At 46.5% G+C, this 25,443-nt stretch overlaps 1 protein-coding gene across 4 annotated transcripts; it reads left to right on the top strand.

Moving 5' to 3' along the window:
- The first annotated feature begins 1,893 nt into the window (after positions 1 to 1,893).
- Positions 1,894 to 25,147, top strand: LIMA1 (LIM domain and actin binding 1). 4 transcript variants are annotated; one of them, XM_063179149.1, is made up of 11 exons: positions 1,894 to 2,013; positions 5,256 to 5,391; positions 7,234 to 7,279; positions 9,192 to 9,539; positions 13,784 to 13,883; positions 14,598 to 14,758; positions 17,003 to 17,107; positions 19,018 to 19,075; positions 19,348 to 19,460; positions 22,496 to 22,629; positions 22,999 to 25,147. In XM_063179149.1, exons 2-11 carry the CDS (start codon positions 5,273 to 5,275, stop codon positions 24,002 to 24,004), a joined length of 2,190 nt encoding a protein of 729 aa, XP_063035219.1. In that variant the 5' UTR covers positions 1,894 to 2,013; positions 5,256 to 5,272; the 3' UTR covers positions 24,005 to 25,147. The 4 variants fall into 4 exon arrangements, with proteins under 4 accessions (XP_063035219.1, XP_063035217.1, XP_063035220.1 ...); XM_063179147.1 differs by having other exon boundaries at positions 13,781 to 13,883; XM_063179148.1 differs by lacking the exon at positions 1,894 to 2,013 and adding an exon at positions 2,199 to 2,244 and having other exon boundaries at positions 13,781 to 13,883.
- Positions 25,148 to 25,443: the final 296 nt, after the last annotated feature.

Genomic DNA, 25,443 nt, shown 5'->3' with positions numbered 1-25,443 from the left:
AAAGCAAGAGGCACTACCAACAGATTAATAATTACACCTGGGGTTGTTTCCTGGAGGAGAATTGTTCCTATCTCATTGACCCATCAACCTGCAGTTCACCACCTCTCACCAAAGCACCAGAAACCTCATTTTAGATCAATGCTGAGCCCTCAGCTGCAACTGGGGAATGAGATCAGAGCTCAGAGGCCTCAGCTGCACCTCAGGAATGAGATCACAGCGCTGTCATTGCCAGTTCTCTGTAGCCCCAGGCTGGCGTGTCCCTTCCAGCTCAGGAGACCCCACAATTCCATGATTCTGTGACATGTTCCCTGCTCATACACTTGCCCAAACAATATCTCCTGCTGCCTCCTGAGTGGGTCCCTGTGCTGGAGATGTCGTGGTCTGACCCAGGAGGATTTTTGTAACACCCTAAATTAAACCGTGGAAACCTCACACACAATTAATTAAGGCAAGGCAGCGTCTCCCAAGTGCTGCTCTCTTCCTCCTCATGGCCCATCCCGTGGCTCTGTGAGGTGCCTCCCGTTCTGGCATGGCCTCATTTGGACACTAATCCCACAGCAGATCCCTCTGGCACATGGGGCTCTCACACATGGGCACCGAGGCTGAAGCTTACACTGTCTTTGATGCACAGTCTGATTTTTTATCCATGTTATTTTTCCTCCCTGATTCTGATCAGCAGTCCGTGGGCTGCTGTAATGCAAGCAGAGATCCATACTTTTATCCTTGATATTTGAATAGTCAAACTTCCAGGTGCTACTGCAGTGTATCCCGTATTCCAAACATTTCCAGAGCTGCTCCATCCTATGTAACCTAAAAATTCTCCCTCTCTCTATATCCATTTCTCATTTTGAAAATCTGTAAGTCTGTTGGAATAAAAGTTTTCCATAAAACCCTGGGTCAAAGCACATCACTGCAGCATTCCAGACGAGGCTGCACATTGGAAAAGCAGGGGTGAGTTGACAGAAGTGCCTCAACATCGGTGTCTGGTGTCATTTGAGGTACCCTGTGGTGTTCCTGTCACCAGAAAAAGGGAGAGATCCCAGTCCAGAAGGGAACCTTCCACCATCCCAGGTTGCTCCAAGGCCAGGTTGAATGGACCTGCCTCCATCCCAGCCATGGGAGCTGTAATTTACAGTGTGTGGATTTTCTGGGCTGTAATTCAGACTTTTGACTGGAATTACTAAATTTCACATGCCAATGCTGAGACTGTCATAAAAGTAACATCAACATATTAATTTAATTAGTCACTTCCTGTCTTAATGGCTGCTGCTCTGCAAGCAGCTCCCAAGGAATTTGGGACAGCCAAGAATTTGGGACAACATCAACATCCAAGACCTGCAGCTGGGGAAGGAGCTGGAGCACCAAATACATATTTTATTTTTTTACTCAGGAATTTGGTGCTTGACGCATGAGGAAGAATTAAAAGGAAAGAGCTAAAAACACCCAAAGAAACACAATTAATTGTTCAGACAAATCCCTCAAAGAGCTGCAAGGCTGTCCAGGGGCAGCACTGGTGTCCTGCTAAGGAACACAGGGATGTTCTAAATCTCAGGAATGCTGGCTGTCTCATTTGGCTGCTGAAGCCAATTTTTCTTGTTTCCAAACAAATGAAGGCTGCAGGAGGGCCAAACACCTGGCACAGGCACAGTTTCCCCCAGCACAGCCCCTCCTGAGCCCTCGGGAGCCACAGTGGGGTTGAACTCCAGCTCCGAGACCCCTCATTCCACTCTCACTTTGCCAGATTTGGGGAGCAGGGGGACAGAACCAGGCCAGGGGAACAGAGCAAAGCCAGGGGCGTGTCCCGAGGGCCTTGGGCGTGGCCGGGGGCGTGGCCGTGCAATGGGGCAAGGGCCAATGGGGCCGGGGGCGTGGCCGGGGCGTGGCCGGAGCCGCTGCCCGTTGCTGCGGCGGGCGCGGAGGTGCAGTCGCCGGTTCGGCCGGGACAGGTGCGTTGGGACCCGTTGTTTCGGCTGCGACAGGTGCGCTGGGATCTCCCGAGTTCCGCCGGGACAGGTACGCGGGGCGGGGCGGGGCGGGAGGACGACGCACAGGTGCGGTAGGATCTGCCGGCCGGGCCGGGCCAGGCCAGGTGTGCCGGGACCCGCCGGCTGGGGCGGGACAGGTGCGGTGGGACCTCTCCCCGCGGTGCGGCCGGGATAAGAGCGCGGGTTGGGAGGCCCGGGACCTCCCTCCGACAGCGGAGCCACCCGGAGCCGGACCCGCCCGGGGCTCGGGGGGCTGCGGGTGAGTTCGGGCCCCGCTCCGGCCATCCCTCCGGTCATGCGTTCCCGGTCAGCGGCGGGGCTGGCCGGGGGCTCGGGGGCCGTGGGTGAGTCTGGTGATCCCTCCGGTCATCCCTCCCCGTTCCCGGTCAGCGGCGGGGCTGGCCGGGGGCTCAGGGGGCTGTGGGTGAGTCTGGTCATCCCTCCCCGTTCCCGGTCAGCGGCGGGGCTGGCCGGGGGCTCGGGGCCCGCGCCCTCCGCTGCCCGCAGCCTCTCGGTGGGTCCGTGCCCGGGGCTGAGCGTGGTGCCCGTGGGTGGCCCGTTCCTGTGGCTGCTTGTAATGAATAGGCAACTTCAGCCTTGGGCGAGCGGTAGTTGGTTTTCCTTTCAGGCTCTTTCCACGTAGAGGGGTTTATATTCTGCTGTTAAACTTGTGGGTGAAGTTATTAGAGGTAGGTTTGATGTGCTGTGCTGGATTGTGGCTCAATCAGAGTCCTTCCCTTCCCTAACATCTGGCATCCCTGTCTCCATCTCCTCTGGTCTCTGTGCCACCTTCCACAGAACCTGCTTCCATTGCAGCAGGCAGAACATTCATTGTCTTGTTTAAATCTTAATATGTGTTTTCTGAAATTTCTCTGAGTAAACCACTCAGAAAGGGCACTAAAAAAAGCCCAGAGATACTTGAACACGCCAAAACTGTAAATGAATGAGAAAGCGCTAAGAATGTGGAATGGCATAAAAATGTGGGAGTACGAGTTTCAAGGCATGTCAGAGTTCTGTTTCATGTCATTTCTGGTGACTGAGATTCCAGATAGGCTGCTTCTCTTTCCAGCTGAATGTCCCAGCAGCAGGTACTGACTTTATAAAGAGATTTTTCCTGAACAGGCCAGATTAACTCAATGTACCTGTGGCTTTGATGGAGAATGGCAGGGAAACAGAAGAACTGAATAAGGAGAAGATGCAGCCCTGAATGGGGCTGGTTTCGATGCAGTGGGATGCTCAGGCATCCAAACCAGGGTTATTTTCCAAACAATTACATTCAGTTTTGTTTCTCAGTGTTTTACTGAGCTGTTCCTTCCGTGTGTCAATGAGCACCTGTTCCGTGTGCCAGGGGAGCTCTGATGAATGCCCCGCTCCTGTTTCCTGGGCACAGCTGACTCTGCTCTGTGAAAGGCCATTTAAACTGCAGCCGGGCCTCAGGTGAGCTCCCCTTGGCTCAAGATTAGTCATAAAACAAAGTTCAAACTGTGGCATGACACGGCTCATTCAGCGTTGGTCTTTAACATGGACAGAATTCTTTCTGTGGGATTTTCCAGCAGTAAATTCTATCTGTAATCTCTCTCTGTGTATTCTGAGGCTCCTGGGGATTGAGAGTGGAGGCTGCATTCTGCATCACAGAAATACTGGGTTTATTTGTGTATGCAATATGGCTTTTAGAAAGGGAGAAGGTGGAAATGAGACCCTTTGTCTTTGTGGGTGGTGATTTGTGCTGTTGTCAAATGCAGAGCACTCTCAGTGCAGCCTGCATGGAGGTTTACAGGGGACTTGGTGATGCAGGAATTTCAGAAAGTGACTCCACTTTGGGTTTCTCTTGCTGGTTGGAAGGGGCTGTGTGCCTTTCAGAGGCTGAGGCTGCAGGTAGCTGCACCTGGAAAGGCAACACTGATAAGTGGTTTCAGTTGTTTCAACATCCCCACAAAACCAGCATCATTTGTTTGCAGCGATAGTTCAACCTGCACATTTGAAAATGCCACCAAAATCATAGTTCTGGTAAAACTTGTCCTGTCGTGGTGTGCTGTTCTCTCCAGGGCATCAGAGAAGTTTTGGAACGTGAGAGAAAGCCCATTCTCCCTGACTGCATCTCCCAGTGCAGAGATGTGTTCACCTGCCACCTGTTCCAGGCAGGGAACAGCACTGGAGAGGCTTTTCTGTTCCCAGGGCTCCCATTCCAGCACTGGGAGCTGCCAGACTCTGCCTGAGCCCCTGAATTCCCCTGGACTGAGGTGCTGCAGGATCCCCCATCTGTCATTTCTGAGCAGGTGCATTCTGTCCCTGCGAGGATTTCAGAAACGTTGTCTTTCCTCCCTTTGATTGGCTCCACCTTATCTGAAGGTGTTTCTGTTTGAGTGTGACCATTTGTCCAGCAGACCTGGACTCACACTGGATCCAGAGTTCTGTGACTCTGCAAATCCCTTAAAGGAATTAATGGAAAATGCAAGGAAGAGCTCAGCCTGCCTGGAGTTGGCATTGCAGGGTCAGTTCACGCCCTTGCCACAGGCATTGTGTGACACGGGAGCAGGGATAAAATATAAGAGGAAAAAAGGAAAGGCGTTCCCTACAGGCTTTATTTTTGTCTTATCAGAGAACCCTTGAAATTAATCTCCCCTCCTTTCCTCCTTCACGAAAGAAAACTATGTAAAAAATAAATCTGATACAGTCTTGTTGGCTTCTGTGGTGAAAACATGGATGAAATCTCTTCCCATTTCCAGGAGGATGGGATAGTTGGAGCTGTTTTTTAGGTAATTAATACTATTTAACTGATATTATGTTAACTACTGTGACAGGAGGGGCACAGCTGCCTCCATGAACACGAGACTTGTTTGAGCTCACAGAGGAAACGCTGCTGCGCTGAGAGTGAGCACAAGAGTGAATGAAAAATGTTTGTATAGTAATTACATCCTCTTAGTTTCGTAACTCAAACCCTCTTACATAAATGCCAGCACATTTGGTTTGAAACCGGAACAAGCCAGGGCACTTTGGGGCTTCCTGGAGCTCCTGTGTGTGTGTGTGACACAGGACTGTCACTCTGGAATCCTCTGGTCACAGCTCCCCTTTGTGCCCATGGCTTTATCTCAATGGCATCTGCAGAGGAAATTATAACACTTATCTGCTGCCTTTTTCAAGTCAGTTGGTGAACAAGATCCTGAGGGGTTTAGGATTGGGGGCGCTGGGATGCTGGGAGCTAATCACTCGGTGGAATTCCTTTTCTGCTCACAGTTCCTATTGCTGACACTGTTCCTTCCTCCTGAGCAGGGATTTGGGCAGATAAGATGGAGCCTTCCCCGTTCAACAGAAGGCAATGGGCCTCCCATTCTTTGAAAATCACCGCCAAAGAGCTTTCCCTGGTCAACAAGAACAAGTCCTCGGCCCTGGCGGAGAGGTTCTCCAAGTAAGTGCTGTGGGGCTGGGCAGCACCAGCTGTGTGGAGGTGACAGCTGCCACCCGGAGCAGGGGCTGCTGCTCTCACAGTTGCTGTGCCCTGCACAGACACCCCAACAATCCCACCCTGTGCCTGAGAGAGCTGTCCAAATGCTCCTTGGGACTGTGACCATTCCCTGAGGAGCCTTTTCAGAGCCTCTCTGGGGGAAGAATTTTTCCTGACATCCAGCTTAAACCTCTCCTGACTTAGATAAAACAGGAATATTAAGCTTCCCTTTTCTCTGAGAGATGGATAAAAGGTTAAACTCAAACCATAAATATTGTATACCCTGAGAAAGCTGAGTGCTAATAACCAATGCATTCCCTGCAAAAGCCTGTATTTCCTTAAGGAATTATATAGGCTTCAGCTGGGGTTTTCAATGGGATTTGGGGAACTGAGAGTCTGAGGCTCTTGCTTTAATAGTGTAGCAAAGTTTTGGAGTATTTGGATATTAAGTGGGGCAAACTTTACGGAATCTTTAGGAGATGGATAGTTATATACCCACAGCTCCAGAGTTCCTCTGTGCAGCTCTGGCCCGGGGAGAAGCTGTTTGCTGTCACCACCTTGTTAAGGTAATTTATTCACTCGCTGAAGCTTGATTATGGAACCTGGTCATCTTGCTAAATGTTGATAATCCCTTGAAAAAGGCTTACTGGAAGTAATCCAAACTGCTATTCCTTAATCAAGTAGTGTCCCTCTACACAGGCAGGGTCAGTGCCTTGGAAAAACAGTCCTGCTCTCTGGCTTTGCCACCCTGATGGCCACAGGGAGGAGTGTGTGACATTTAAGTGCTGTTAATTAAATATTTGTATGTGAAAACATTTTTCTCCATCCCACATAATCAGTTTTGTCAGGTCAGAGGCACAAAAGGCAACAGCAGAGATTAGAAAAGTGCCCCGTGCTGGGCTGGGACTCCTCAGTCATCGTCTGTTTTCCAGGTGCTACTTGACTTTCATCTGTGCTCCTCTTTGTTTCTTCTTCCAGTATTGATCCCTCTTCCTTCAGCATCACTTTCTCAGCACCTTGTGTTCAAATTTGGACCCTTTATAGTGCAGAGATGTCGGTTAGTGTGTTTGCACGGATTAAAGAGGAGCAACAGCCTGCAACACACTCACTGCTGTGTCAAAAGCAGAATTCCACAAATAAGGAAAACAGAGACACCCTGTTGGACGCTGGGTTCCTTCTCTCTGAAAGGCAGAACTCTTCTTTAAAATGGCAAAATTTGTCACCAATTTTCATATTTCAAAGGCCAAGTGCAATCACCTTGTGCAGCGTAGTAAGCAGTGAGGACTGTGGAGTTTCCTGCAGCTCCTTAAAGGACTTTGATTCATGATCCAGGGTGGCTTATCTGCAGAGGGCTGTGATGGCTCAGCTGCCCGGGAGGCAAATGCTGAATGGGGGCAGTTCCCAGCCCACAGAGTAAAATCCTCTGGCACTTAGGGAGATTTTCGGCATGTGCCAAGCTGGAATTTGTTCTGGTTCAGCAGCTGCTATATAAAGAGCTGAATTATTCCTGCAAGGGGGCACAGCAGACAGCTGGGTGGCGGAAACAATACAGCTATTCCAAGGTAAACTGTCTCTATTTGGGAATCAGAGTGCTTAGGGAATGAAAAGTATTAATGAGTGTTATTATTGTAAACTGGATGACTGAAAATGTGTCTGTCACTTGGCTTTGTGTTATTTGCTGCTGTTTGTCCAGCCTCTCGTTTCAGTTCATGCAGGGAGTGGGGGAAGAAAAATCTCAGCTGTCTTCAGGAGCATTCAGTATTCTGGTTAAAGCTTGGGTTTTGTTTGTTTTTCACTCTCTCAAAGGTATCAGAAAGCTGCTGAAGAAGCCACTGCTGAGAAGAAGAGAAGTGTAAGTGTTCTGTATAAGTGTTTGTTTCCTTATGAATGAGCACAGCCTGAAATCAGGATGGATCACCTGCATTAGTATTGCTGTGACAGCTGATTTTTGGAATATCAAAATTGCTGCTGTGTATCCTACAGAAAACCTGGCTTACACACAGGCTTTGCTTTTGCTTCATGCTTTTTCCCAGTGTGGAGGAAAGGAAAGGAAAGGAAATGAAGTTTCTTGCCCAAAGCTGTGTTGAATCACCAATTCTCTCCTAAGCAGAAGGCAAAATGAGTTAACCACAAGCCAGGAATACCCACCTCCTGCTCTTAGCTGGAGGCACTTGTGTGGTGCCTCTTCCTTTCTTAACTAAATTTAAAAGTGCTTAAAAGGAGCCTGCAAGCCTCCCTAAAATCTGTGTCTTTGAGAGCTGCAGGACCTTCTCTGAAGGGACTTCCAGGGCTGCAAATGCCCCTGGATGAGGCAGCACCAACCTTTTTGGCTCTGTTACAGCCCCACATTCCTTCCTGCAACCTCCATTGCACTCAGGTGTTCAGAGGTCAGGGAACCTTGGATGACAAAGGTTGCAGGGCTTTGTTCTGGTCCTCAGGGTAATTTGTGTTTTAAAGCACTGGCAGTATTTTCAGGATCTATAGCAATGTTGCTGCCTTGATTTCTCTAATGCTTGGGGAGCTGCTGTTTGGGATGTAGGTGGGATAAAATAAGCATTCTAAAAATTACTTTTCAGTCTTAAATTTTCTTCAATGCTTGTGCCTGTCAATCTTCCTCTGATCAGGGAACAGGCAAACCTCAAGCAGGAGGGACTTGTGTTAGGAAGTGTGCTGAGATTGTGGAGGTGTTCCCACAGAAACCTGTCACACAATTCTCAATATTTCTGTTCCATTACAACACTTCCCTTACAATTTTAATACTTTCTTTTCAACACAGTCAGCAAACACACTGATTTTTTTTTTTGAAGTGTAAGTGGATTCAAGTCAATTTGCAAAGCAGCGTTCAAAATGCGACCAGAAGAGTAATAGGGTGAGAGACTTAAATCCCAATATAGCCACTAATGCTGGTTAATTCCTGTAAGCCTGGCAGCCCTGCTCCACTTGCAATGAGTTTGGAGTGGTCTCCGTGAGGGAGAAACAGGAAACATGCAATGGTGGCAGGTATTGGGTTGGGATGGCTCAAACACGGGCTGGGCTGGGCTCTGGGGAGAGGGAACAGCTGGGAGCAGCTGGATGGGAGGTGATGCTGCTCTGGGTGTTCCCCTGGGGGTGAGGCAGTGCCAGTGACTCGTGTGGGTGTCCCCAGTGGTGCTTTCAATGGGTTGAGTGAAATAGAGCAAAAATCCCAGCAAGTTATTGTAAACTGGTTATTTGTAAACTGGAGCAGAGGGATGCTCGTTGTGGGTGCTTGGCTTGAGCTTTGGGTGTGTGGTGTAAAACCTGGGAACTGAAATGTTGGATAAACAGGTAACTCCAAGGATATAGTGGTTTCTGAGAGCTAATTTGTAGCTTTTGGAAGGCCTGGTAGCATTGTCTTCTGAAGACACCGCAGCATTTGGCACACCAGCCTTCTCCTATGGCTCTTGTGCTCCCGTTTCCTTGTTCTGGGGCTGGAGACCCTCCTTGTGTGGATGTGAGTCTCTTTTCCTTCATATGTGGATTCAGGTCTTTTGTGTGGCATTTAACTCGTGGGCTTTGACTCCCTTTTGCCTTATAAGGCCGTTCCTGTTTGCTCACTTCCTGCCTTACTCCTGACTTTTCTCTTCTCCCCCCTCCTTCCTTCCCTATCCTGGATGCTTTCTCCATGTGGCACAGCTGGAACTATTCACAGCTGGCCGGCAGCGGGGATCGCTGCTGAGCTTCCTCCTGCATGGAAAGGAAGTGCTTCGGAGAGAGCTGCAGTTAACTCCTTGCTCTTTCTGCAGAACACAGAAAACCTGCCCGCTCACTTGACCAGGGGCAATCTGAGCGTGCTGAAGAAGAAGTGGGAGAATCCGGTGCTGGAAGCGGTGCGGGCTAGCAGGGTCGGCACCGGGCGCGCCCGTTCTCCATCCCCGGGGGCCGGAGCTGCCCCGGGCCGGCCGCAGTGTCCCGGTGACAGCGCAGAGCCCCGGGAGGGTGGCACCATGGAGAACTGTGCGAGAGAGCCCCGCGAAATGGAAAAGCCCGAAGGCAGCGAGAGGTCGGAGTCTCCGGGGAGGATCGAGAAGTACAACGTGCCCCTGAGCAAGCTGAAGATGATGTTCGAGAAGGGTGAAGCCCCTCAGCCCAAGGTAAGGATCTGTGCCTCCCAATCCCGGAGAAATTAAAGCTGCTGCCTCCGCTGCATCAGGAAAATCCCGGGAGGGAGTGGCTCCAGCTATTGACTCTGCAAATATTGTGTTCATTGTTTTAGGGAAAACAGAACATCGCGCTGTTAGGAACTTACTCGAGCCACGCAAGTATGTGCGTGGTGCTCGGAGTTGTGGCAGCTCGTTGGAGTAAAGTGAATTTGCTTTGATAGGGTTCAGTGGAAGAGGGGAAAAGAAGTATGGAATTTATTAAGTTTTGTAAAGTAAGTAGGGATTGTTTGTGTCTCGTGTGAAGATTACAGTGTGAATTGTGTAAAATGCATATGTAGGTATTTATGTATTTTTTAATATATGAAAAGTAAGGGAGTTTGAGCTCAGCAATCAGGACTGCTGCAGTCGAGATAAAGCACTAAGTGAAAGTTTGTGATATCTGTATCAGTATGAGTCGCCCAAACACGCACACACAGACACATACAGTGAAATACTCCCATCCTTCCCTCGCTCTTCCCTCATCTTTGTGTCTTACAAAATGTTTCTTATCGGAAAAAAAAATCTCACTGAGGGAAAACGAAGCCGAGATGGCCAGAGCAGCTCCTGCCCTCACTAGTTTTGACTTGCAAATGCTCAGGGCTCGCATTTTTCTTCCAACTGCTCATGAAATCTGATCCCGCATGTGGACTGCAGCCGGCGTGTCCCGGGGGGAATTGCTTAACTCCAAAATGAGTTGCATATGCTGGGGACTTGCAACAGAGTCCCGAGGCCTCGATGCTGGTGGATTTTCCAGTTTTCTCATAGTTTCCTCTCCTCCTGGCTTTGTTTTACTGAGACTGGTTTTCTTGAAGTATTGACTGAAGCAAACGCATTTTGGATAAAAGTTGTTTCAAATGTAACGATTCAGGGCTCAGAGGAGCAGCTCGGTGTTAAAGGGAATTTTGGGTCTGTGTGAAGTCATTTCACAACTTGCATTTTTGGAGTCTTTGTCATGGTGTGAGAGCTGCCCACGACAGACCTTCCCTGAAGTCTTGCTGCAGGATTAATCACTCAGAATTCCCCAGGAATTCTGCAGATGGGCTTCGAGTAACTTTATCTCAGCCTGGGGAATAACTTGTTTTGGAGCTGAGTGAATCTGAAACTGATAGTTTGTCAAGTTTAGCAATTCAAACACTGCTGAAAACCAACTAGAGCCAGTAAACACCATCCAGGAGGCTCAAAACTGCTCAGGTTCAGTTCAAAATCCCTATTCCAAGTTAATCTGTTATGGTAGAAGGGAAAAGGAGTGTTCTGAAGTTCAGATGTGGGGGAGAGGGGGCGTGTTTGGAATTCCATTCCTGTTCTGGGAATTGATCTGTGATGGGAGGATTGGGTCAGTGCAGGGAAGGGAGCTGGGTGCTGTGGGACCCAGGTGTGGCTCAGTGAGGTGGGAGCCAGGACAGCACTGTAGCTCTGCAGTTGCCTCTCCCATTTATTTCCTGTGCTTTTTCCTGAGCGAGGCTTCATGGAACAGTTTTGGTGGAAAATTCCTTTCTGTCATTGAGTCCAACTGTAAATTCAGCTGAGAGGTGGCAGTTTTCCTTGGACTTTACTGAAGACTCGATGTGTTGCTGCTGTCAGAGCTTTGCTGGCAAAACCTGTGTGTGAACTGAGCAGCACCACGGCTGGAGTGCTGATAAATCAACTTCGATGGTTGCTGAGCAGGGCTGGGGCAGGGATCCGGGTCAGAGCCTGGATTTCCTGATTCCATCTCCCCCTTTAAACAAACCTGCTCTCATTTTCAGGATTATAAGTAAAATCTCATCATTTATTCATTTATTCACTCAGATCTTGCTCTGTCTTTGCAATAGATAGGAGGCAGATCTTTTATTGCATTTTCATGGAAACAAACTGCTCTAATCCCATTAGGGGCAGGCACGGCAGCCTGGATTGGTTCAGCACTAAGCAAAGACTGGAACTGATAAAAGACCTGATGTTCAAAGGATTCTCCTGTAAGTGATAGTGTAAGCACACCCAGGGGTGAGGAGGATCAGATGTGCAACATTTCTGAAAAAGTTGTCTCCGGGCTGGTTTTGTTTTTCCTTTAAGGCAAAATCTGGCTGTGGTGTGTAGGTGACCTCGTGGCAGGGTCATGTCTGGCACAGGTGGTTTGTAATGAAATAGGTAGAACTTTGGTTTGGGTTTGTAATGAAATAGGTGTAATTTTGATTTAGGTTTGTAATGAAATAGGTGGAACTTGGATTTGGGTTTGTAATGAAATAGGTGGAACTTGGATTTGGGTTTTTGCCCAACTCTGTGCCCCAGGCAAAGCTTCACCTGTGCTCACAGCAGAGCTTCTGCACTTGCCCAAGTCTGAGCACTTGGGGCTTTCCACACACCAGGAATATTTTGTCTCCTTTCCAAAGCAGCAGAAGCTGTGCCCTGGGAATTATGGCCCAGCCACAGAGTGACAAATCCCTAAGGGGGCTTCCTCCATGAGAGAGGAGTCACCTTCCATGAGCCATGATCCTGCTGATTCCATCCATCACTTGTAATGTGAAAAGTCCCTTATCTTCTCTGTTAAACATTTCCTTTTACTCTTTTTCCCCCCAAGATAAAACTGTTGATATAAAACCTTCACATGTTTATAGGATATTTATAGATTTACTGAATATTTGTAGGCTTACTGAAATATCCCTGACCTGTAAAGCTTTTGCATTCTGGTTGTTGGGATTTTTTACTCTGTTCTGCAGCTCCCCCACAGAAAAGCTCTTCAGGTGGAGTTGTAACACCTGCAGATGTGAGGGGGCAAAGGGCAGGAGGAGGAGCTGGCAGGGCTCTGCACTTGTGGATTGGAGCACTTTATCTCCTTCTGCTGATTGAGCTTTTCCTGGTGGACCCTTTGGACCCCAAATTTCTGAGCTGCAAGAACCCCAGACTGGTGGGCTCGGGGTGATGCTAAAGGGGACATTGACTGAATAATCATCTAAGAATAGTTTTCATGGAATGAGGGAGCTGCAAGTCTTTACAAGTGTGCAGGCACTCCCAGACCTGAGCCTATTGGTCAGCATAAGACTTGTCAGAGCTAAAGCTCTTTTCCATAAGAAAAGTTACCAAAGTCTTAAACCACAGAAATAGAAACTATTTCCCGTGCTAATGGAAAATGAGGTTTTCCAGCTGCATTTTCCTTTCCTGGTGAAGTTACTGTTTGTATGGAAAGCAGCCTGATTTTTCATAGTGATTATCTTATACTGCAGTTCTGCAAAATAAAACTTTGGAATTTCCTTCAGTTTGGTGAGCAGCAAATAAGAGAGTCTTTGGAACTGAGGGGGAATGTGTGGTTGGAGCATCTTGCCAAACCTGCCTTTTTGTCTACATTAGCCTCAATCTGAATTTCCAACTGTGATTTAACTCTTCCTGGAGAGAAAACAAAGGTCCAGCACGTTCTAGGACTTTATAGGCTGACTTTCAGCTGTGAATACATCCTACCTTGATGGAGTCCAGTTTAACTGTGCTCAACAACTTTTATCAAAGCTGCAGAAATTTCTTTTTGTGCTTTCTTTTGTTGAGATTGAGATTTGGGGAGTTGGTCTCAACAAATAAGAATAAAATCTGATTGAGGCAGCCAGAGCATCTGTGTGGTGCTCCCAGGACACCCTGTCCAGCTCTGCAGCAGAGAGTGATTATCCTGGAGATCTGAGAATATTTATCTCTAACACTCCTGCTTAAGCTTCAGCCTTATCAGATGTAATTAGGGAATTATTTGGTACTGAGTGCATGAACTATCCAAATCAAAACAAGTAACTCTAGGTAATTTTTATTACAATACTATTATTTCCTTTTTCTGTGACTGAAAATGATTTTGGATAAGTTGTTCCTTGCATTCTTTTTCTGATTTTAAATCTTCATACAATGACTGTGACTCTTGGCTTCAACAGAATTGCATGAAATGCAGAAATCTAGACTGAAGTTTTGTGTATGGAGTGGCAATGACCTAAAAATCTGATCTTTGTGGTCCTTTTAAACCAAGAGAACTTCCAAAGGGCACCGCCTGACCTCTTCAAGAAAGTGTTTCCCAGGTGACAGAGGGTCAGGTACTCTGTGATCAAACTTTATATTGGTTAAATAAGCTGTTACCTGCTAGACTTGTTTATTCCAGCAAAGCAGATTTGCTAGTGACACCTGTGCCTCTGCAGGGATTAGCCAGAGCAATCCCTGTGTGTGCAGGCGCTGATGGGAGGGTCTGTCCCCAGCAGGGCCCCCGGGAGCCGCGCAGGGCAGCGGGCAGGAGGATTTCGGAGAACAGCCTGGAGGACTCTGACACTGCCCAAGGAGAGAGGAGCCACAGCACAGCAGGTCAGGAAACCTTGGGGGGGTTTCCCTGGGTTGGTTTGGGTTTTGTTTAACGGATAAATCTACTTTATGCAAGAGAAATTTCCCTGGAGGTGTCCAAGGAACAGCTGGATGTGGGGCTCAGTGCTCTGGTCTGGGGGACAAGGTGGGGACAGGCAGAGGTTGGACTTGCTGGTCTTGGAGGGCTTTTCCAATCTCAAGGGTTCTATGGAATAAATTTTGCCTTTCCAAAATGGAAGGAAGTCCCTCAGCATCCCATTTAATTAGTGAAGCCTAGCTGGGAGTTTTAAACCATTCCACTCTTAAGCACAGGAAATAACCAACAAATGAAGGAATACAGCCCATTCTTTCCTGTGTCTCAATCCTAGAACTAGTTTTACTAGCCAAGGTAATTTAAGAAGCAGTGAACAGTCAATGTTCCTTCTGCCTCTTTGCTTCAATCCTCATCCCTCCTGACCAGACACTGTGAGCTTTGATTTAAACAAAACTATGTATTTTTATCTGTTTGGAGAGCTTTTTCTAGGAAACCATTTGCAATTTTTTGGGGTTTCCACCAATGGCTGGCACAGCTGCAGCTGTTCCTTGGGTCTCACTCCTGAGTGATGCACATTGTGTCCTCACTGGCATGATCCTGGAGAGAAGGGCAATGTGTTTATTCTCCCCAAAAAGGATCTTAGTGAGAGTTATCTGTTATTCATCTTTGGTGTTTTTTACCAGGGTATCTTCTAGACACCAGTCCAGGACTCAGCCCAGACAAGGCAGAGACCAGGAAGAACCTGGACATGCCCCGTTTATCAGAGACATCAATAAAGGACAGGCTGGCCAAGTACCAGGCAGCTGTGTCCAAGCAGGGCAGTTCCTCAGGCATCGTTCCCATGGTAAGTCTTGGTTTGTGTGGAAGTGAATTTTGGTGCCAGCCTGAGACTGGAAAGAAGCTCTTAAGGAAACCAGGCTGCTTAAGTTAATGTCATTCTCTTTGAAAAATAACTCTCTGCCCATAGGAGTAATTTCTGATGAAGAGTTGCCTCTTCTCTACAGGAAGAAATGAGTATATTTGCATCTTCCTGGAATAATGCTGAAAATTTTCCAAGGAATTAATTGCTGGCACCCTGACTGAGGTCCTTCTGAAGCATAGTTGGCATTCTTTTACTTTGAGTGTCTGTAGCTCTCTAGATGTCTATTGGTTTTGTTTAAACAATTCTTTGTGATCCAACAGCTCTAAGCTGTGGGAAACTGAGGCACAGTGTGATAAAGTGACTTTGTGTCACACAGTGCTCAGAACTTGGATCTCTTGGCCTGCAGCTTTGGGACCTCCAGTCAGTTTTCCTCACCTTTTACCTCCCTTCAGGATTTCTCACCACTCTCTGAATCTAATTAGACTCTTGCAGTGAATGAACCTCTGCCTGTTTTGCAAATATTTGACTAGGAGATGAACAATTAATGAAGTGTTACAGCTGAGGAGGTTTCAGGAATCTCAGCTTTTGTTAAAAACTGCTTAGGTACATTTGCTGGAAGTTTCTGATAGTTTTGCTGAATGATGAGAGTTTACATTGCTCAAGTATTACCTTTATCAACCAGAGCAATAGATTTGAAGAAAAAAGGCCTTTTAAAATTGGGAAATTTGCCCTGGAAATGAGAGCCTGAAGCACTGGGTCTCCCTCAGAGGAGAGCCTGCTTTCCAGGAGTCTCTGTGGAGAACCAGGCTTCTTCTGAGCCCAAATGATTCCTGAATTTCATCTGCACATGGGTCAGATTCCCCAGCTGTGGGAGAAGGGTCAGTAAAACCTTCCCTGCATGAATGGAAAGTCCTTGCAGCCACTGCAACAAATCTGATTAACCTAATTGCCCATTTCTGCCTCCTGTGCCTTGCCTGGGCTCATTTCCTGATGCCTTTTCCAGTTTGGGGCTTAGAGTGGTGGCTGAGTAACTAAATTCTGTCCTGATGGCAAGAGATTTGCCATTTCTCCAGAGGCTCCTGTTTGCAGCCCCCCAATGCTCTTGGTTTAGAGTCAGTCCAGCCTGATGCTCTCAGGATGCCCCCTTTGGGCACAATCTCTTCCCAATTTGACCTGGCATGTGGACAAGGGCAGTGAGATGGATTCCTGAGTTTGCAGTGCCACTGTGCCAACAGCAGCCCTAACCTTGGGATCTTTTCCTTCCCTGCTGGCAAAGCAACCAGAGAAGTGTATTTGTGCTATGGAAGTGTATTTGTGCTGCCCTTCTCATACCTGGGCTAGCCAGAAAGCCAGAATCTCCTGGGAACAGCTGTTTTAGGGCATTAACAAGGCCTGGATTAAACCTGAAGGACACTTGGTTTGAGTGGGGATGAGGAACAATGAGTTCTGTGTGTTGGAAGGGGAGGGAAAGGTGCTGGACAGCAGATACAGAGATCTAAGCATTAAAATTCCAACATTTGGTACAGATCTCTTGGATGTGGTTGGCTTTGTGGGGATTTGTTTCCCAGTGCAGGAAGATGCTGGTGCTGGCATGTGGCTCTTCCTCTTTCATGTCACAGAGAAGAAGCCTTGTGAAAAGCACGAGGCTTCCAATGATCTTGTGTCCTGGGGCAATGAAAGAAACACGAGGTTTCACTGGATTTTATTGGTTTTAAAGTCTGAAAGATCCTTCTGTGAAAGTCTTTAGTCAGTCTATCAAGAACAAAGATGTCAGGAAAACAGAGTCAGGGTTTTGACTAGAGTTGAAGTAAATGTGGGATTTGCTTTTATGTCATACTGTATTTAGCAATTACACTGTACTTTAGGCAGTGCTTGTCTGGAAATACTTGTCATTCCAAGTGAAAAGTTTCCCTTTCTTGAAAAGGAAGATGTGCATTGAGCAGGGAATACTTAGGAGTTGATTTTAAACAGGAATTTGGAAGAAAAGGGTTGCTCAGGAAAACACTGGCATTGCCTCCTTAGAGCACAGTCAAATCCTACAGCCTAATCCTGCTCCCTCACTAGAATATGTCACTTAACAAGTGTCTGTACATTCTTATGGCCCTTCCTTCAATTATCACTCCACATACTAGAAAAACAGCTTTTAAAACATTCCAAGAAAAATAGAAAGCAAGTATTTTCTTAGGGGAAAAGAACCTGTCACCTTTCCAGTGCTTTGTCCTATAGAGTGAGATTCAAGCCAGTGAGAGTGAACTCAAGAATTACAAATCTGGGCAGAAGGAGAATATGGCACCAATTGAGGACTGCAGTTCCTGTCAGGATGGGGAGAAGGTAAGATGTCTGTGCTGGTGGAGATCAAGGGCTTCAGTTTAAGTGGAACTGGCTGTGGAAGCACATCTGACGCACTGGTTCCATGTTCCACATGCCATCTGGGAATTGAATGTGAGCAGCTGATGCAGATTAGTTACATGCTGCAAAATTCCTGTTTAAGTTGTTCTTTTTAGGCTGTCTCTAAGTGTCTGTGGAAGAGAATGTCTAGAGATAAGTTTTCTGGGAGAGTTTTTCTCTCTTGGTAGGTTTCTTTTATGGTGGGTTTTTTATAAATGAGAAAATCCCCACCAATTTAAAAAAACCTCATGAGCAGCTTTGTATGTCCCAAGTCAAAGGAGTTGTCACTGTTTCTTCTGCATTTAGAAGCTAAATTTTAGGGTAACTGAGAATGGCAGTTTGGGCTCATTGCTGGTTTTGAGCTCCAGCTATAAATTGAGACTCTGTCAACTGGACTGGAGCATTTGTTCCCTGAACTGGGGACAGCAGACGGGATAAAAGTAGCTGAATAATAATTGGGGTACTGTGTATTCCATCCAGGCTGAACACGTGGCAGCTTAATGCCAGGAGGGCTTTTAGAGCTTTTCAGCCTTCCTTGGGCAAGGGGCCAAATCTTTGCTTTCAGCTGTTCCTCAGAGACAGCTGAGCAGCTTCGTGTCTGACTGCTCGAGGCTGCTTCCTGCTCCAAGGTGAGTTCATTAAAAGAGCACCTGTTAGATCACAATATCTCCCAGTTGTGAATGGAAGATTTGAATAAAATTTCTTGTATTCAGCTGTAATTGCAGAGTTACTTGTTGAGGTGTCCAGGTGCAATGAGAACCTGAATAGAGCATTGTTTGGGAGCCAGGATTGTCCTTTGGAAGGGACGTGGTGAACTTGGAAATGAGCCTAATTAAAGCTGCTTGTCGTTAGTGTCAGGAATGGGAATCCTGTGGCAAAAAGGAAACAAAAGCCACTTCACTCTGTCATTTTTCACACTGCACCCGTGGCACATTCAGTAGCCAGACGTGTGTGACTTCAGCAGCCTCAGAACACGTTCATGCTCTGCCCAGGACACTGGGGCACAGTTCTGCTTTCAGCAGAGGATGTTCGTACATGTAACTCCTCATTACCTCCTTAATTTACAAATTTCAGTTGCTTGCAATGGACTTTTCAATCATTAAGGTGAATTAGTGATGATTTGCAGTTAATCTTGTTACAGTACTTTAGTTCCTCAGTGTAGCTACTTAAAACTATTTGATTTAATAGAAATAGTGCCAAGTTTAATAAAGAGTTATACATCAAGAGCTTTATCTGTTGCATTTGATGGTTTTAAAGGCCTTTTCCATACTAAACAATGCTATGATTCTGTGTAGTATTTGAAACTGCTTTAGATCCAATTCCTCTAGTTTTTAAATTATTTTTAAAATTAGTAATTTGTTTCTGAAGGAGGATAAACAAGGAAGATCTGGCCTTGGAACAGGCTTATGGTTCAACAAAAGCTTTTTTTTTAATTCAGGTGTTCTTTTTAATTTTTTTTCCCCGAGAGCACAGTCTCTGCTGAATGTCAGAGATTGGTCAAATGTTGGAGGGAACCATGAGATTTCCAGTAAATGTGCTGCTTGGGGTCAAGGGATTTGTGAGTGAGAAAACCTGGGAGGAACCTCAGCAAATCAACCAAGATTTCTGAGCATTAATTAAGGTGTACCAGGAAACAGAAATCTGATGTTTGTATGTGTGAAGCCTGTGAGGGTGTCTGCATTGTAGCAAGGACTCTCTTGACACTCAGCTGAACCCTTTTGTGCCTCAAAAACAACTCCTTTCCTGAGCTCCTCAGTCTCTCCCTGTCTCAAACTGCCTGGTGCCTTCCTGGGGCTGTGACTGTTCACATCTCTGAAGGTCAGAGGTTCTCATATTCTCATTTTCTCTTGCAGGTTTCTGTAGGTGAGAACAGCTCGTCTTTGCACTCTGGTCTGCTGGAGGATGGCCATGGTGAGCCCTATCAAGTGATTAATTAATAAAAACTGTTTTGTATTTAAAATCTGCCCTGTGCCACAGACTTCATAAGAATTTCTTTAATGTTCAGAAGTTCACTTGCAGCTGTAATTTTAAGACATTTATAACTCCTTTATAACTCAATCAAAAAGTGTTTGATTGAACACTTTCAAGTGTTCATCATTTAACTGGAACTGAGACTCTGATGAGGCTGGTGAGCATAAGCTGCCCAGAGTTTAAAGCCATTGTAATTGCCTTTTCTCCTTCAGCTGGACAGTCGGAGAGCGAGGCAGAAGCTCAGAAAGCTGTCAGCTCAAAGCAGCAGAACCTTGGTGCTAAAGCAGCTGGCCAGACAGAGGCCTCTCCTCCAAAAGCCGTCAAGGTAACGCAGCTCTTCAGCATCAAACTTGGTGAAGGTTAAAACCAACTGATGGCCCTGTTTCATACTGAGAAACCTGAATGTGCTTAAGCATAAAGGTCTGGCAGTAACTGGATCAATACCTGCTTCTTCCTCACCAGAGTGTGATTGTGAGGGCACTTTAATTCAGGGTGGAAAAGCCCTTCAAAGCTTCAGGTTTTTTGCAGAGACTGGGTGGGAGTTTCTTCTCTCTGTGACAGCTCAGTGTGGCAGAGGGGCTCGGGCAGGGGATGGTCTCAGGGCTTGTCTGTGCTCCTGGTACTGATCTTCAGAGCCTTTAGCAAGCTGGGACTTGGCTTTGCTCCTCTTCCAGCTGTTCCCAAGGTAACTACAACTGGTAGTAACTTTATAGTGAGGGTGCTGCTGCCGATAGGGTGGTGGCGTCCCGGGTGAGGACGGCTCGGTGGCAGCCCCCCTGCCACACGGACCAAGCACACCAGACCCCAGTGTGGGGGGCGGTGAAATGGCGTTTATTAACGGCTGAACAGGGGAATTAATAACGGGGGTAACGGTGAAAGGGGAGGGGGTTCGCCTGAGCGTAATATCGCGATATCTTGAGCCCACATGAGGGCAGTGTGGTGCCCGAATATAAAAATCAAGTTTGGCTTTCTGAGCAATGAGTCTTTGATGTCACAGTTTCCTTAGGGAGCGATAAAGCAGATGGAGAACTTTGGTTCAGGGATGTATTTGCTAATCTGATTAGATAACAAATGGCAGCACTGAACATTTTGCTCAGGCTGTATTTGCCCATCACATGTGTTGGCTGGGGTTGGGATGCTGAGTCCCCAGGCTGCCACACACTTCCTGGCTCCCTCCTAAGGAAACAACTGGGCTTTTGTTGTTTCCCCCATCTTTGGGAGGAACAGCCCTGGGCTCAGAGACTGGGGAGATCTGGCTTCCCAGTGTGCAAGGGAGGAATGCCAGGATGGGAAATCTGAGTTGCCACTGGGAGTTGTGTGATCCTGGTCTGTGACACAAAAGCTGCATGTCCTGGTGCTCTCTTTCTCTTGATATTATCAAAACCATTTTAGCCTTTTGCCCAGTTACTGCTTTAGATGCTGCACTGTGTGAGATAGAAGCTTCTGTTTATTCATGCAAGGTTCCTATTTGTCTCTTCCAGCTTCTGTCTCCTGTTCTTGGTTCCTAACCTCTCCTCCTGCCTTCTGCTTCCCTCCTAATGTGAGCTCAACTCTCAGCTTTCTCTCAAGTCCTTTTTATACTTCTTGGGCCTCATCTTCCTCCTGTAGCTTCTATTTGTAGTATCCTGGAAAGGAATTTTTGTCTCTTCACAGCCCAAAATGCCTCTCCAGACATAGGGCTCACTGTATGCAAGTAAGTCCCTCTCCTTGGGTGGGGATGTGATTGCAGAAGCATGTGCCAGCACTGTCGTGTCACCATGCAAAACTGAGCTTTAGGGAGGAAATGTTTTGATGGGCAAGCACATTTTTACTGCCTTGCTCCATGTGGCAAGCACAGGGGATTACATTTTTGTTTGCATCAGTAAATTTTTTTTTTTTTGAGATTTTGTTTAGTGACTCAAGATGCAGAGTTTTGACAGCACCTAGAAACTGGATTCATTTTCAAAAGGAATTCTAAATTCTGTTAGTGAAGCTGTTATTATCAGAACTTTAATCTACTGTAACTTCAAGCAATGCCTGGAAACCCTGAAATACATATTAAAATGGAATTAAATTGGCAGCAAACTTTATGGTTGTGACAAAGTGACTTGAGCTGGCTCCATCTTCAGCAATCTGTCCTTACATGCTGGAACTTTCATTCCTAACCATTGTTTCTAGAGTGTTATAAATAAATTTCTGTGATTATGTCTTCCTGTGACCTTCCTGCTTTTTCTTAAGCCATCAGATTTTCCGTAAATCTTTTTGTAAGTTTGTAGCAGGTAATTCTTTGCCAAGGAAAATCCACATTTATAAGTATGTCTGAGCACACCCTGGAGTGGAGGCTGGGCTGCTAAATCACTTTTAATCAACATGCAGTCTCAAAATGTCAATGTTGTGTTATTTAATTTCTCCTGTAAAGTGCCCTCCCCATTGGCCAGTGTTAATAGATTTCAAGAAGTAAATGGCACCCACTGACCTTTCCTCGTGGGCAATGTTCTTTCTTCCTTGATGCTGTCTGAAAACAAATGTGTGATCATTGCACACAGCAGTGACACTTGACTCCTCAGTGCTCAGGTTTATCCTTGCACTAAACCCTCAGGAAATTCAGTAAGCACATAAGAATTGTAGCTGTTTAACCTCAAAGCTCTGCTCACTTTGAATCTTGAGCAAGTTTGGGGGGCTATGAGTCCTGAAACCTGAGTGGGTTTTCTTTGGGATAGAGCTGGAATTGTTTACAAGTGAAACCAGGAGTGTTTCCTGCTGTTGTATTGGTGCTGGGACTATTTCCTCCTCTTTGAGAGAAAAGATTTAACAAAAATGGAACATTTCAAACCATTGGGCAGCCTGTTTCCCTCCTTTCCTCTCCCATCCTGTACCTTGTGAGGCTACTTCAACTCTTCTGGTGGACAGTGTCCCTGTCCATGGCATAGAGGATCTTCAAGGTCCTTTCCAACCCAAACAATTTCAAGATTTTTTTTTTGCACTATTTTTATTATTTTGGTAAGTCTCACACTGATTGTAATCAACTGGAATGCTTCATCATTCTCCTATCAATAAAAACAGCTTGCAGCAAAGGATGAGACAGCTTTGGGGAACAGGCTCAGTTGTAGTGCTCTCATTGTTCTTTCCCAGCCATTGCTGAGCATGTGATGCTTCAGCTGTGGGATTCACTGGGGTGAAATCTTGGTTCCCTGTCAAGCCACAGCAATCCCATGAGCCTGTTGGATGATCTCCTCATTGTGCCCCAGACTCTGCTGCACCATAATTAGAGAAAGTGAGCTCTGCAGTTGTTGAGAGTTCAGGAAGCCGTGCATGAGCCCACGCCAAGTCCCCAGCGGTTGATGTGTTTTCCAGTTAACAAACTTTCTCTTTTCCCTCTAGAAATTCCAGTTGCCAATGAAGGAAACCTGTGTTGGGTGTCAGAAGACTGTGTACCCCATGGAAAGGCTCTTTGCCAACCAGCAGGTGTTTCACATCAGCTGCTTCCGCTGTTCCTACTGCAACAGCAAACTCAGGTGTGTGCACAGCTCCTTTGGCTGCCCTCTGGGAAGTGAATTTTCCTGTCACAGCTGAGGAAGGTGCTGCTCAGGCCTAGCTGAGCTGGAAGTCACCATAATCCAGTGATTTGTGTAGGAGAGGTAGCATAGGCCTACTTGTGCCAGTGCTTGGTGCACTTGATGCCATTTTTGAACTGTTAATGTAATTTTATGTGGGGCAAAATAGAATGTCCAGCTTTGTAAAGAATTCCTAGAAAGAGTCATGCAAACCCTGAGGGCTGTAAGCTTGTTTTATGAACATGTGGGAGACTGAAATGGAATCTCTTCTGTAACACAACTGGTGTTGGGGCCCTTAGCTCTGATGTTTGATCTGTGTTTCCTGAACAGCCTCGGGACGTACGCCTCTCTGCGTGGGAACATCTACTGCAAGCCTCACTTCAATCAGCTCTTCAAGTCCAAAGGCAATTATGATGAGGGCTTTGGACACAAGCAGCACAAGGAATTGTGGGCAGGTAAAACTGAATGTGAAGAATCCCCGGAGAAAACCGTCCATGGTGTGAATTCACCAGACACTCCACAAAGCCCAGGAGTAGAGGATGCCCCGATTGCAAAAGTGGGAGTTCTGGCTGCAAGTATGGAAGCAAAAGCTTCAGCTGTGCCTGAAAGGGAAGAAAGACCAGCAGAAACAAAAAAGCTCAGGATTGCCTGGCCACCTCCATCTGACCAAAGTACCCAAGGAAGTGCCTTAGATGAGGGCATCAAAGTACTCAAACCCAAGTGGCCTCCAGAAGAAGAGATTTCCAAGCCTGATGTGCAGGAGGATGTGGATCTGGATCTCAAAAAGTTAAGAAGATCTTCCTCTCTGAAGGAGCGAAGTCGCCCCTTTACAGTTGCAGCCTCATTTAGAACAATATCTGTTAAAGGCCATAAAACAGAGAATTCACCATCTCCTTCCAAGGAAGAGAGAGGCACATTGAAAAGGAGTGAGGAACTGGAGAGAGAGCTTGTCATAGAGAAAAAGCAAAGGGAAAAGAAGGTTGAGCCTAGGAACATCCAGAACTCCGGGGAGAAAAATGCGGAGGAAGAACGGGAATTGTCGGGTATCAAAACAGCAGAGCAGAACATTGTAGAGAATGGGCAGATGAATGCAGACACAGATGAGGAAGAACACGCTACAGAGGAGCCAGAAATTCCAAAGGAAGAACTCCTTGAACCAAATTCTCCTAAACATTCCAGCTTAGCCAATGCTGTGACCGCTAAGGAATCATCTCCAAACCAGAATCGCAAATCCCAAGACGTTGGTTTTTGGGAGGGTGAAGACGTGGAAGATCTGTCTGTGGAAGAACAGATCAAAAGGAATCGCTACTATGAAGATGATGATGATGATGAATAAATTGGCCTTTTACTAGAAAACTTGCTGCAAGGTGCTGGGCCTTTTGAAATGGATATTTTTAGCTTTAACAAACAGCTCTCCTGGATGAAGTGATGCTGCACTGCACATCAGCATTAAGGGAATCTACATACAAATTATCTCAGCTAGAAAACTCTGGAAGCCTGCAAATTCTTTAGGTGCATGGAACAAGTGTCTGGCTGTGGGACAGCTTCAGCAGGTAGTGTCTGTCCCCAGCATGAGAACAGAGCTGTTCTCTGTCTTATCCCTTTGAGCTTCAATAGGTATTTCACTAACAATTTCTGGAATTCCACTGTACTTGCCGTGCTGGTGTGGGACACACCACCCGTACCACTCCAAATGCTACTGCAGTGCTTAGGGACCAACTTCAAAGGGACTTTCTGGCCTGCTTTAAAATGGTCACTTAATGCACTTTAATACATGGAAAGGGCACAACCGGGCTTTTTTTTTAAATTATAAAAGCATCTCTGTGTGTAGTGTCCAACAATTAAAGCATCCTAAATGGAGTGCAATGTGAATTTCTGTCTCAAACCTGCCTGTGATCAGTCGAGGAGTCCCTGCACAACTGGAATGGTGCCCGTTGCTGGACCATGTGTATTTCAGTGCTGTGCTGGCTGCCAGGTCTCTGCAAAAGACAAGTGAACACTTTGGAGCAGCCTGCAGGGCATTACTTCCGCATTTCACACACATTTGGAGTTTTTTGTTTGTTTTGTTATGATTTCTTTTTTTACTTGGAGTTCTTCATCATCATTTTAAACTACAGATAAGATTTTTAAGGCCTTTTGACAACTCTGAAATCCTACTTTTATCAAGCTGCCATAAATCTTTTCCTTACAGCTGTGAAATTGTGCTGCATTGCAAAAATCTCTGGAATCAGTGACACTTTCAGATTGCCAGTGTTGAAGATCAGAACATTTTTTAACTTGACTTCATTTATTTTACAATAATAAAATCTTGAATGGGGGGAGGAGGAGGAGGCCCTTTTTTTTATTATTAGCTTTTATTTGTACTGTATTCTCAAGAGAATTAGATCTTAATGATTCTTGAGGTGTAAAATATTCTGCTTTCTTACCAGTTCTGCTAATGACAAAACCTTCAATAAAGTTTGGGTCATTTCCATTTTAACTGAAGGCTGGATTCATCTTGTTTCACGAAGAGGCAGCGTTTAAAGGGTCATGGAATTGTCATGGAATGGTTTGGGTCATCATCATATTCCCTCCTCTACCATGGCAGGGATGCCTCCCATTCTATCCCAGGTTACTCCAAGCCCTGACCAACCTGGCCTTGGGCACTTCCAGGGATGAGGCATTCTCTGGGAAATCCATTCCAATGACCTCCCACCCTTACAGGGAGGAATTCCTTCCCCAAATCCCCTCTAACCCTGCCCTCCGGCAGTTGAAAGCCACTGCCCCTTGTCCTGG

Source organism: Melospiza melodia, chromosome 31 (genome assembly GCF_035770615.1).
Source record: "Melospiza melodia melodia isolate bMelMel2 chromosome 31, bMelMel2.pri, whole genome shotgun sequence".
NCBI lineage: Eukaryota > Metazoa > Chordata > Aves > Passeriformes > Passerellidae > Melospiza > Melospiza melodia.
This window is presented reverse-complemented; position numbering and strand designations above follow the sequence as displayed.